Source organism: Macrotis lagotis, chromosome X (genome assembly GCF_037893015.1).
Source record: "Macrotis lagotis isolate mMagLag1 chromosome X, bilby.v1.9.chrom.fasta, whole genome shotgun sequence".
In the NCBI taxonomy this organism is placed as follows: Eukaryota; Metazoa; Chordata; class Mammalia; order Peramelemorphia; family Peramelidae; genus Macrotis; species Macrotis lagotis.
Window position 1 is genome coordinate 564,249,059 of NC_133666.1, and position 14,332 is coordinate 564,263,390.

The 14,332-nt window shown below is 33.9% G+C and overlaps 1 protein-coding gene across 2 annotated transcripts in view; it reads right to left on the minus strand.

Moving 5' to 3' along the window:
• Positions 1-3,016: 3,016 nt before the first annotated feature.
• Positions 3,017-14,332, minus strand: part of ANGPT1 (angiopoietin 1) — a 327,983-nt gene continuing 316,667 nt past the window's right edge. For both annotated transcript variants that reach the window (XM_074201075.1, XM_074201074.1), the window contains exon 9: positions 3,017-6,317. In XM_074201075.1, coding sequence (XP_074057176.1) covers positions 6,157-6,317 — 161 coding nt within the window. In that variant the 3' untranslated portion in view covers positions 3,017-6,156. The remainder of the gene's footprint in view (positions 6,318-14,332) is intronic.

The following is a 14,332-nucleotide window of genomic DNA, read 5'->3' on the forward strand; positions in this document are numbered from 1 at the left end:
TCATTGAACTCCTCAATGTCTCCCTTCATCAGCAATGGAATTCATCTTGTCCAACAGGGGGGACTGTTGAATGTAACTGCTGACCTTGTCTGATCCTAGAGTAACAGATTGCCTTAGGGCTACCAAAATCAGTTTTAAAAAAAAAGGTTGAATACAGACATCAGAAAGGGCTACCTGACTTTCATCCCAGCTGATCTCATGATTGGAGCAAGTCCAAACCAGTTTCACCACTGCTGCTCCTGGAGCCTGAGCCTGCTGTTCTGACCAGATGTCATTCATCCCCTCTAGTCTCTCTCAAGTTTTCTCTGTGGACTTTTGGGTGTTATGTAAACCATCTTACATTGCAGTTTCTCAAGGTTGTAACTTCCATGAGACTCCCTTACATTGTATTGAACCCTGTCTCTTCTAAGCCTCTCTTGGACAGCCCTGTATCCTAATATTATAACTTGGTAGTCTCACATTGCAATTCCCTTGCCTTGGTTAAAAGATTCTAATTTTTGCTGTTTTGGCAATCTTCCTTATTTTAGGTTGACAGTCACATTTACATTGCTAGCTTGAACTATTTATAAATGTTTTCATGAAAACATTCAGAACCCTGTAGCTAAGCAATTTTTTCATAATTCTGAAACCATGTAAAATTCCAGAGAAATGTAATACACGTAATTCTCATTCATTTACACATAACCCAATTAACAGCATTCGAAGGGGATTGGGTGAGCTGTTTGATATTTCAAGAAAACCTTTGGAGTTTTAATAAACCATTGTCAAACTTTTCTTGAAACATTCTCAAAACTCTAGGAGTTTAGTAAGGACAAAATTTGAATGGGATGATAATAAATAGGTTTATGTCAGCTGAAGTTTTTTGGTATCCTATGCTTGAAGGGAGAAAGGGTGAGACAGGGTCAGAAAATTATACAGAAAGGAGCATCCAAGAGTCTGAATAGTATGGAATGGAGGGTGGAAGCAAATTGATCTGAGTTGGATACAGAGAGGAAAAAAGATGGGAAAGGGAGGGGATAGATAGAGTGAAGAGAATAATAATACAGTAGAACTTTGGTTTATGAGTAACCTGGTTTGTGTATGCTCTGCTGAATGAGGAAAATTTTTTTCTAAAGATTTGTCTTGCTGGACAAACAAAAATTCACAGTAGGAACATCATGTTTGGATTTGAACAACTCACAAAGGGGTGATGCTCAGCTAGGGCAATGTTTTTTGTTTTTTTGTTTTTATATGCTGAACAAAGGAACGTCACTCAACCCACATTGTTCATTTCTATTTCAATACTATCTCCACAGACAGTCCCTTCTCATTCAACAATCATCCCTTTTGCTCATACCCTCATTACCTCTTACCTGGATTGTTGTAAAGGCTCCTATGTGGTCTACCTGCTTTATGTACTTCCCCTCTCCAATACACTCAGAAGTGAATGTAAAGAAAAGAAAATAAGTGAGACAAAACATGAAAGTGATTCTAAAAAATGAAAAATAAGTGAAGGCAGTATTGCTGGTCTTACTTTTAGTGCAAGTAATTTCAACATTGAAATCTCCAGTGTTCTCATGGAAAGAGATTCTCCTTCTAGGCAATAAAACTTCTCTCTTCCTCTCTCTCACATCCCCCTTTATCATCACAACTCTTCTCAAAGGTAAAGTTGCAGGTTAATTGGTTTTATTTTCGGTTTATATTGTGTACTATTCATTGCTATTGTATTTCAGGTGCATTAGGGACAAAAACTTACTTAAATTATAAATAATTATTTTTATATGAATATTTTTGGGGAATTCATATGACTTTACATTATTTCCTAAAGGAAAAGTCATTTTGCATTAAGAACAAATCACATTACAAACAGAATCTCAGAACAAAATAAATTCATAAATCAAGGTTCTACTGTAATAGTATTAAACTCAAGGAGCAGAATTATGATGAGAATTCAAATCTTAAGGCTCCAAGTCCAGTGTTTTGCTTTATTTTTTCCCAACTATACCACATGTAGTGCCTGAGAAAAGAGTATACATACAATAGAATAAATTCATAGTTGCATGGTTTCTTTCATTGTAATCTTTGTCTTTCATAGTCTATCATCATATAAGATAAAGGAGTTGATTTTTACAATTAAAAATACTCTGCTGAGAAAATAGGAAAAAAAAATTTTAAAAAGTTATCAAAACTGTCTAATTACCCTCCTCTGGACAATCACATTTGAGCTTCAGAATATTAAACCTGCCCCCCCCCCCAGTCTTTTTGATACAAACTAGCCTCTATTCATACTTTCTCCACAAAAGTGTACTTGTGAAGTCAATTATTTGAACCCACGAATAAGACATTTATCCTTATTAAATTTCATCTTATTAGATTCACCCCATCAGTATTTTGGAATCATGATCTCGCTATCCAAAGTTTAGCTATCAGTTTTACTTTTGTGTTATCTGTCAATCTGATATACCTTTGTCCAAGTCATAGAAAAAAATGTGCAAGGTTGGGTCAACCAAAGATCCTTGAAATATTTTATGAAAGATGTCCTTCAAAGATTATACCAAGTCATTAATGACTATTCTTTGTAACTTGCTATCATACCAGGTCCAAATCCATATATTTTTACTAGCATCTAATTCATAACTCTTTCAATCAGGTAGGCTACAAGTAAAAGTGCAGTCAAATCATCTCCTTTTGGCTCTGACACTTAAGTTGCAAATACTTTTTTTTAAAGATTGAATCAAATAGTAAAAACTGAGAATGAACAGAACCTTAGACACTTTAAATACGTATGGAAAAATGGCAAAGTTAATATAATATTTGTTTATTGACTTCATTGCTTGCTTGGAAAACAGTTATATCTCCATGAATTTAGAGCTGGAAGGAATCTTAGAGTTTTTTTTTTTTGCTTCAACCACTCTATTTACCCGATAGGAAAATGAGATTCAGATATAGTAGTAATAGTAATAGCAGAAGCAACAATGGTTGTAGTAATTATAATAAAATTTATATAATATTTTAAGGTGAGCAAAGAACATTACACAGATTAATTCATTTGTGCCTCACAAGTCCTGTGAGCTCCCTCTCAATCCTTGAATCAATTAACTAGGTAACACTCAGCTTTTATCAGGGAAGAAGAAATTTGAGTGTCTGGATTTGAGAGGTTGAGGCAAATGAAGGACTGATCTATGTTAAATAAAGACACTGAGGAGTCTTTTACCCTAAGGGCTTCATGGAGAGGAAGATTCAAGCTGAGAAAGTCCTAGAAAATGCTTGTGTTTCCCCAATTTTCCCTCCTGGTGCCTCTTTGTGGAGACACTATATTATAATAGCTGATTTCATTAAAAATATTTTAAATAAATTAAAATTTGCCCAACTACCAAGAGACCAGGACCTATCTAGAAATAAATATAGATGTATGGCTAGGCAGAGAGTTCAACCTTTGCTAGGTATTAGGAATTTTTTCTAACTGGAGAAGCAGAATGATTGTGACTCAATTCAGATTTTTTTTTTACCTAAAATAAATTTCCTGAGGTCAAAGAGAATGAAAGTAGACCCAGACTTAGAACCATATCAGACATTTGCCCTCTATGTCAGTGGCAACCTTTTCCTTCTTCATAATCTTTTAGAGATCACCGAACAATGATTTTAATGGAGATCTGATGAAATTAACATAAAGAAAAATCATGTATTTAGGGGAAAAAACAAATATTTCTTGAACTCCTTAAGTGAATGCCTTCACCAGATTAAATGGTACCTTTGAAAGGCAGCATGTCTACCACATAAAGTAATGCACATGAAGTAGCTGCTGAAATGTATTCCCCAAACATAGCCCAAAAATGAAGTCAGAGACCATTTAAAATATTTTTATTATGAAGAATTGAAAACTATATTCCATTTTTCAAACCCAGATAAATAAACAGTAAATATCATTCTTTTGTTTGTTTTTGCAGTGAATTGTTGAATGCTGTTTCTAATTCAAGGCTTGAATACAACACACACACACACACACACACACACACACACACACACACACACACAGACATACACTTTAGGAACACAGAGAAAGAAAATCCATAGGCTTTTCTTTTCCCCCTCCTGTTTCACAAAAATGAATACAATCAGATATTTCTAGAAATTGAGATTGAAGAATAGTGTGAAAGAACCACCAAACAAAGAAAAACACTGACTCAGCTGTCACACAAAACCAGTGGCATCACTTATGAAAAGAAAAAAAAATTCTTTTAGAATGATACAGCATTGTTTCTTCTGAGTGGACAAAAAAATCTTCTAAGGCAAGATGAGTCAGTGAGCATAATTCCAGCCCCTCAAAGTCAAAACTAGATCATTTGGGGGGCCCTTCGAGGAAAAAAACTTCATTTTTGGGAGGAAAAGCTCTCTACCACACATTCATTTTTCTTGATTCATACAACTATAAATTTGGATGAAAGTAACTTCAACATGGGAGATCTCCCAGGAATATTTTAACCAAAAGGTTTTATTTACAGTAGTAATTATAGTCTTTGAGTTGATTAGCTGGGTGACTTTTTCTGACAAATGTACCACTTCCTTCAAGAATGTATTCTATTCCCATCCCATACCCATGTATGTTGATATGTATGTATTTATCACCATTCTATCCCTTTATTTACATGTATATATATATATATTCTATTCCCCCTTCACTCCTTTATATACCTATGTTTCTGTGAATAAGGCATATGAAAATTTTCTTCACAAAACAATGTTTATCAATAGGTCAGAGATAGCTTTGCATGAAAGAGACATTCTTAGAAAAACAAATGTGGATTCATTGCATCTTCTTAAGGAACAGCTAATATTTTTTGTAGATAGGTGTTTATTTTCATTAATTAACCTTAAAGTAGCATGTCCAAGTTAAGTGTTCAGCACTTTTTACTATGAATATAAACATACTATATTTATACAATTCATAATAATATTTATTCTTTTATTTGTCTTAGACTAAATAGTGATCTTTTTATAGTAAGGTGGGGAAAGGTGGACTTTGTAAACCTGTTTCAGTTAATGCAAAACTTCCATTTGCAGTGAGACACTGGAGATTGGGAAAATGTTTTAACATAATGTAGTAACACTTTTAAGTGTGCACATGCAAAAAAAAATACCATAAAATGAGCTGCTCCAGTTAAACTATGTTTAATACACACAGGGATGCGGCTTTTCCATATACTGTTGAATGAAGAAGAGTACATGCCATCACTAAAAATGCAAAATGACAGTTCTCCATGTAAAGTTCACATTCTTTAAACTTTCCTCAGGCTTTTCCAACAAAACATCCAGTCTGCTTTTAATACGAACAAAAGCTTCAGCACTAGAGAGGAAAAAACCCCAAGAAAACAAGCTTGCTTCTCACATCATCAATCCCATTTGGAAGACCATGCCAATGATCTGTGGGCTTTGCCCTAAAAGCAGAAAGCAATTGAGGATTTTCCACCTATTACTGCTAACATTGTTCATTTACTATGATTTATTTTGTTTCCCCAGGTGAAGTAAATTTAACTTTTGAAGATGTTTTAGCTAAGAATAACTATTAAGTATGATATGTGATTCTGGCTGCTGAAACCCATTTATCTACATTGAATCCATTCAGGAAACAAAGATCCAAATGTTCCTCCTGGACATTCATTTAAACTGTGCAATAACCAAAGCCTTCTTTGTAATACTTTGCATAGATGTGATTCCTTTTCATAGGTGAAATACATTTATTTTTCCCCTAGTGGATAATGGTGAATTGATTTTTGTCTCTCACTTCTGAAGTCAATATTCTCCTTTGTAATTAGCCTTTTTCCAATGGAAAAAAATGCTTAGGCTATCTGGTCCTCATCATTCCAAGGTGAGCTCCAGGTATAGCAGATGAAACCCAGCAAGTTAATTCTTTTCTTTCTTTTGTCAAGTAGAATGGTGAAGCATGTTTCATTTAGTCCAAAAATCTAGGCTCAGCAGCCCAAGGGGAGACTTTGGTGAGTTTGATCAGGCCTCAAAACCAAAGGAGAGAACCAACTGGGCTTCCATGTCACTACCTTGCAGATGGAACTAAATTAAGACTTTAGCTTCTAGTTGTTGGCACAAGAAGTCCGTCTTCTGGTAGTAGTTCAACTCCATGTATCTGCCATTTGACTTCTAATGGCTTCTGATGGGATTCTTTCAGAAGTCAGAAGGTCGGATCATCATTGTTGTAGACCGTAAAGAATAGCTGGGGCCTTTGAAGTAATGCCACTTGATCCCATTTAACTTGCCATGGTTCTGCCCAGCTGTATAGAACATCCCATTGAGATTGGATGGACCACAGGCATCAAACCACCAACCTGAAAAAAACAACCCAGATTGGGAAAATAAGTGAGAAAAAATCACAAAGTATATGGAATATTTGTACTTGGCTTGCCATCATTGGAAAATGGTTATAGAGGATTTAGAGCTGAAAGGAATCTTAGAAAATTCTACTGTAGCCCTTTATTTTACTTGATAAGAAAATGAGACACAAACTTAGCAGCAATAGTAACAGCAGCAGTAGTAACATAGGTTGTTCAGGTGGGGCTGAACTTCTAAGCAGATACAGTAGGGCTAGGTAGTATGATTTAAAATACATTGATGACCAAAAAAAGTTCATTCTGTTTTTAAGGCATTTTTCATTTTCTGCTTTTCCATTAAAGGCTCTGACAAAGAGGTGACACAATGTACCTTCTCAAGGCCAATTCAGCTATATATATTCAATCCTATCCCCTTCCACCTTACTTAGAAGATATAATCATCTCCTTTTTCTATCTCTCTAATTTTGAATATTTCCATTCTAATTGTTTGTTCCCTACTATCTAAAAACTTATTCAAATATTTCCAATTCCAAAAAAAATTCACCACTTCCTACCATTCTCTTAAGTTATTATTCTGTATTTCTCAATATTTTCATACCAAACTCCCCAACATAGTGCTATATACTTAATACCTTTAGTTCTCCTTTCAGGTACTTCTCAACTTTTTGGAATTGAGCATCTGATCTCATCATTCCACTGAAACTGTTTTTTCCCTCAATGGTTCCAATAATTTCTTAGTCACAAAATGGATTGCTTTTTTCTCAATCTTCATCTTTCACTTATCCCTAACATTTGAACTTCCCTCTTAATATCCTCTTCTAATATCCTCTGTAACATTGCTCTCTCATGGTTTTTCTCCTACTTTTATGGTCACTCCTAAAGTATTCTTTATTGGTTTTTAATCATGTTAAACTCCTTAACTGTGGGTGTTACGACTTTTTATTACTTTTTTATATCCTCTCATTTGTTTACTCCATCAATTCTTAAGGGTAAAATGATCATGTATATGTACAGGTGGTTTATCTAATCCATCCCCTAAGCCATACTCTTGCATCCCCAACTTTCTTTTGAATGCTTTAAACTAATATCTTCTACATATCCCAAACTCAGTATATTCAAATCTGAACTCATTTTCCCCATCACATGCATCCCTTTCCTCAATTGCCATATTTTTGTCTAGGATGTCACTATTTTTCCAGTTACTCAGGTTTGCAAATTGACTGTTACTTTCAATTCACTTCAATTGCCAAGTCTTGTTATTTCTCTTGTCAAAACATCTTTCATAACTGTTCCTATCTCTCTGCTGACATGGTTACCTATTCTGGTTCTCAATCCATTTCTGTATCTTTGCCAAGAAAACCCCAAAATGGAGTCACCCAGAGTTGGACATAACTGAAGGAACTAAATAACAAAAAAACATTTGGTATTTCTGTCTCATATCTCTCCATTCTCCAATCCATTAACCACACAGTTGCTAGAGTGACTATCCTAACAAGCAATTCTTCCTATGTCATCTCACAAGAAACAATAAATGTCACTGGTTGCCCATAATTTCTAGGTACAAATATAAACTTCTTTTTACAGGTTTTTGAGTCATTTTGTACTTGTCTCTCAAACTAGATTTCCAATCTCAATATATTTTTTCCTCTTTTGCATTTTATGATCCAGTCAAACAGGTACTCTTGATTTCTGAATGAATACAACATTCCATTTCCCATTTCTGCACCTTTGTACTAGCTTATCCCTCTGCCTGCTTCCACCTGACTTAAGCTTCTTAGAAGTACTGGTTTCCTTAAAAAGTTTCAATTTCTACATGGTCTTCTCTGATTCCCTCACTTGCTGCTATTCTTAACTTCCCTCTATGAATTTACCTCATTTCATTCTAATATATGTATATGCATGGTGTCTTCTCAATAGACTCTAAATTCATTAAGAACAGGGACTATTTCACTTCTACTTTTGTATTCCCCAGGGCCTTGCACAGTAAATGAAGTGTTTCATCAAGGTTTTCTTGATTCTAATACTGAAACAGTTCATGTATACCAATACAAATCAATCACCTGTCTTCAAGTACTTGAAGTACTGCTTTGTAGGAAGAGTGATAGAGTTGGGTTTGGCTTCACAAGTTAGAACTAGATGAGATGAGTAGAAGTTACTGAATCTTATAAACAATTTGAGCAGGTCCAAGGTAGAATGGATTGCCCTGGACAGTATTGAATTTTTCTTATCATCAGATGTCTTAAAGCAACAGATAGATGACTAGATACTTAGCAGATATGTTATAGTAGAAAGTCCTTTAAGGTAGGAGTTGAACTAGATGGTCTCTGAGGTACCTTCTTTTTTCAAATTGAGATATTATTTTGTTTGTCCAATTACATGCAAAGGCAGTTTTTCAGCATTCATTCATTTATAAATTTATGAGTTCCATATTTTTTTCCACCATTCTCCCTTTTGTCTCCCCTCCCCATGTCAGCATGTATAATAATATTTAACACATTTTCATTTTAGTCATTTTAGGAAAAAAATTAGAGCTAAGGAGAAATAAAAAAATGAGAAAGAAAGGAAAAACATAAAAGAAGTTTTAAAAGAATGAACATAGCATGCTTTGCTTTGCATTCAGACTCTATAGCTTTTTCCTCTGGATGTAGATGGCTTTGTCCATAGCAGGTCTCATCTGAGGAACATTCTAACTCAAGTTCTGTGATTATTTCCCACATTAAATAAACTCTTTAAAATTATAATAGGAAAATAAAAATGTTTATTTGTTTCACAATAATAACACATTTCTATAAAATTTTTGGATATAAAAATCACTTTTCTCAGTTACCTTGTGTAGAAGCTAGTATATCTAGAGCTGTCAAGGAATCAACCTATCAGCTATCTCTCATCTATCTATCTATCTCTCATCTATTATCTATCTTCCTCTTTTTTTCTCTCTCTGTCTTTTTCCTCTCTCTCTCTCTCTCTCTCTCTCTCTCTCTCTCTGTGACTCTTTCTCTATTTCTGTCTCAGTCTCTTCTCTTCCTCTGTTGCACTGATGAAGAAATTAAAGATCAGATAGATTCAACAACTTTCTTCATATAACAGCTATAATTGGTGAATACCAGGGTTTTAATTCACATCTCTAAATTCAAAGTTCAACACTGCATATTACACCCCATTGACTCTCTAAAACACATTTTTAGATTATGAAATAAATTCATAGGTTTTTTTTAAAATCCATTCAGCATTTTCCACCTAAAAATAACGCTAATGAAATCTTTAGGGAAAGATTAATGCCAGATATATTTTAGCATATTTCTATTTTGATACAGCTGACCTCCCTTTGATTACAGTTATACCTAAGGGAATAATAGCCAAAAAAAAGAAAGCTGTGCAGCTGATGTTTTCTGTAACATGAGCATAATCTTATAGCAACTTTAGGGAGGAAAAAAAGCTAACCAGAGAAAGCCTAGTCCTCATTTTTCAAAGTGAGAACATGGAAGCAGCTGGGTTATGTTTATACACTCAAAGTATAGACTCAGTGAGCTGTATTTATCATTGTTTCTTCCTAAAGCAGAGAAAAGTCAGTCTTCTTGCTTAATCTGGAAAAATCCTGAATTCAAGGCAAATTTTATGCAAACAACATAAATTCTAATGTACTGAAAGCTAAAGAATACCAAAGCTCTTTTAGTTTTGCAAAGAGAGAGGATGAGAGAAATTAGCGTTTTCTTAAGGTTAATTCCTTCATTTTTTGTTAATTACAAAAAATGAGAATATGCTTTTTGTATTTTAATAGCTATTCCAATATTGAGAAATATACTAACATAAAAAATTTCCTAAAGGACAAATAACCCCCATTTTATTGCTTCAATGAACTAACTTTCCTACTTCCTAGCCTTGTGACCTGCTAGAAAGGCCTCTTCCATCACTTTAATGAGCCTTTAATAGGCCTACAAACCTCCACCACAGATTTGGGAGTAGACATATTTAATACACTGTTGAGACACTACAGAATTCCAGGATTCCATAGTTGAAAGGGATCTCAGAGACCATCTGGTCTAACACATACCTGACCAAGAACCCCCTCTACAATATAACTCATAACTGACCTTCAGTTTTTGCTTGAGAACTTCTAGTGAAAGAATCTACTATCTCTTACATGTCCCTTTGGATTTTTTGACTATCTTTAATTTGTTAGGAAGTTCAAAACTAAACATTTGTGTTTTCTGGTTCTGGCCTATGGGTCAAAATAAGTTTATTTCCTCTTTCCTTTGATTGTTTCAAAATTTCAGTACAGCTCTAATGCCCTACCTTGAACTTTATCTTTGTAGGTTGGACATCCTAAGTTCCTTCAATTAATCACCATAAAGTATAATTTTTAGACTTTCAGTTTATCAATATGCTTTCTAATCTATGGCACTGAGAAGTAAATATACTACTTGAGTTAGTTTTACAAACTCATTGATAAGAAGAAAATCCTTTAAGTTTTTGCCCAGATTAATGACAAAAAACTCAATAAAAGACAATTTAAAGAAGTTCAATAGAAAATTCATCAAGGTAGCAACTTGTTGAGGGGCTGCTAGGTGGATAATGTTCTGTCCCTGTACTCAGGAAGGCTGATCTTCATGAATTCAAATGTTATCTCAAACCTTTACTAGTTGTGAAAGTCACTTAACCCTGTTTGCCCAAGCTTCTCATCTGTAAAATGAGCTGAAGATAGAAACAGTATATCATTCCAGTATCTCTGCCCAAAAAAACCTTAAATGGGGTCACAAAGAATCAGAAATAACTGGTCAACAACAAAGTATCATATTAACAGGCTATTTATTAGAGATAGGAAAACTTTAATGGGTAACTTCAATAATAAGACAATTCAGGGAGGTCTACATCAGCCAAAGGGGTTGGGCTATTACCTTCTAGCTTATCCCCAGTTGCCAGTGTATGTAGTATAGGTGGTAGATGACTTAGTGCTTGACCCAATAACTTGTAATACAAAAGCTGCAGACGTTGTGAGATCTACCTCAATAGAACCTACTTTCTTCACCAAGAGGAACTGACAAGAAGGACTGAAACAGTGGGTCACTGGGTCAAAATAACTTTCAATACCACCCCTGTATTTATCATTTAGTGGCCCCTCTTAAAACACTTTAAAGTTGTACTATCTTTTCTATGCCATATAAGCAGTAGCTTCTAAATTATGCTAATTGCTGGGAGTCAGAAAGAATGTCTAAAAATTATAGGTTCCTATAGGAGAAAAAAAAAGCAAGTCTTTCTCTGTATTTTTCCAAAGCACCTATAATCTACTATGATTTTGGATATTCCTAAATAGGCAAGGCAATTAAGAACCTGTGATATTTCTTCTGAGACCATAGCTCATGTAACTACATGAATTATGAACCAACAAAACAGACTGAGAAAGGATGTTCAGATATTTAGTACAGTTTGTTGATTGAATTGAAAAAAATAATGAAGGGAATGGAAGAATAAATGTCTTAGGTAAAAATTATAAAGGAAAAAACAGAGAAAAGGGCAACTTCATTAAAAGAGCACAGGAGGGAGATGCAAAAATGGGAGAAAAAGTACTGTGAAACAAATAAACATGGGAATGTGTCAAAAGAAGTTGATATAAATTTGCTTCTGGTTTGGTCATAAAGACCAAAGTATCTTTATGAATGTCAGACATGTATGAATGTCATAAAACTGCTTAAATACTTAGAGGTGTCTAATAATTATCAGGGGATTTAGAGCTAGAAGAAAACAGGATTCAGTTAGTCTAAACTACTCCTTTTATAGATGAAATACTTAGACCAATAGAGATTAAATGATTCCAAAACTTTCTGGAAAAATAAAAATTCAGCGAGGGAAGGAATCATTTTTTTTTGTTTTTCTTTGTATCTAGTGTCTATCAGAGAGCTTTAAATATTTTGTTGTTTAGTTGATTGATCATGTCTAACTCTTTTTGTGACCACATTTAGTATTTTCTTGGCAGTCAGCTAGCTGATAAAATATAGTAGACATTTAAAGGCATTTATTTAATTTAGTTTAATAGATAAAGTAAATGGGCAATTTTGCTTGCTTATTTCAAACAGTGAGGTAGGGGTAATGAAATTCTTCACAATACACTGAAAAGGATATCAATCTCTTTTTACTTGTATCAATCTCTTTTTACTTGTATAGGTGGCAGAGTAAATAAAGTGCTGAACCTTGAATCAGGAACCTCAGACACTACTATTCTGGGCAAGTCACTTTAGCCTTTGCCTCTCTCATTTTCTTAATTTGTAAAATGGATGATAATAACACCTATCTCAGAGATTTGCTATGGAGTAAGATGAGCTAATATTTGTAATTTCTTCTTAAACTTTAATTGCTATACATGTTAATTATTATTATTGTTATTATTATTATGATTATTTTAGTCTTTTTTAACTGCATTTTCTCAACCTTTGGCCTTAGTTTGTTTTTGATGATGCATGTGTTTGTTTTTTTAATCACATTTGGCCTTTTCAAATACTTTGTTTCTTCAGACTCCTCTCAAGCACTTCCAACCATCTATTCAAAAACAAAGTGCCTCTTGAAATAAGGCTATTTATGCTGTTCAAATGGCATGAAAACTATTGCTTCTCCCATCTTCATTCTTGCAATTACCATCCACAATCAAAATATATTTAAGTCTAAGAAACAGGGGAGCAGGATTTTATTTTTAAAAGAGTTTTACTGTTTTAACTTTCCATGATAACTGAGCTTTGACAAGATTTCAGGATGAATAAAATCACTAAATAGAACAAGTTGGACAAGGGAGAGATTATATCAAAGTATCAACCATTTCATGAGCATATAATTATGTTTCATGTTTATTTTTAAAGAATGATTACTATACAGAAATTGAAGTATATATTTTGAAGCATATATTAGTGATAAAACATAGAAAAAGTTGAACAAAGCATTCTGATTAGGAAATATATTTGAATGACATAAAAAGTCACTTCAAACATAAAATATTAAAGTAAAATATGGTCTTTTTTCATGCTTCATAGTTCTACCTTCTATAGGAAGCCTCTCCCCATCACCCTTAATGCTAGTACCTTTCTGAGATTATCTTTAATTTACATTATACATTATATCTATATTTCTTATATATACATAGTGTTTTTATGTAGTCTTCTCATTTTGATTGCAAGCTTCTTGAGGTCAAGGATGCTTTTTTTTTTTACTTTCTTTGTATTATCAGCATTTACTATGGTGCAGGGCAAAAAGGAGGTACTCAACAATTAACTTTTATCATTTACACTCTAAGAAAATGCTTGATTAGCCCGATTTTTTTCTTCTTTTTAAATCATTTACTTTATTATTTAGTAAGTGGAAAAATGAGTTGAAAGATCCATGGGACTTATATTTGACAAGGATGTGATATCTTACCCAGTGGGGCTGCTCAATAAAATTGGTTCCCTTGGTATCAGTACTTTCTGCAACATATTCCTTATGTGATGAGAACAGAAGGATAGACATTTAGCCTCAAATGCAAAAAAGTCCCTTTGGAAGTCTAGTAAAATGGAGTCCCTGATCTCTAATCAGTTTATTGAGGACCAGCAACTTGAATAATTTGTGATGAACTGTTACTAAACAAAAGAATTCAGCCAATAATCACAATGTAATGAATATGTGGAGATTACATATTCATCAGTTGTAAAAATTGTGAGGCTATACACTCATATTGTTGAGTAACAAGTGTTCTGAATGGACCAGAATGGATGCAGGGCAGCAGAATGGAGCTCTGTATTTAGAGTCAGAGGGTCCAGGTCCACTACTTATTAAAATAAAGGTAATTTCTAAAATTCTTTCCTCAAGCAGCTCCCTAGTTCTAGAGTCATGCACAGAGCATAAAATAGAGAGAAAGGAACCTCCTATGCTGAGGAAATAGCAAGTATTTTTTGTATTCATAAGAGGACTAGTGCTAGTGGAAAGAATATGAACATTAACTATCTTTTCCAAAGTTATTGAAGTTAGGTCCATGTAAAATGAAGAAAAGAGAT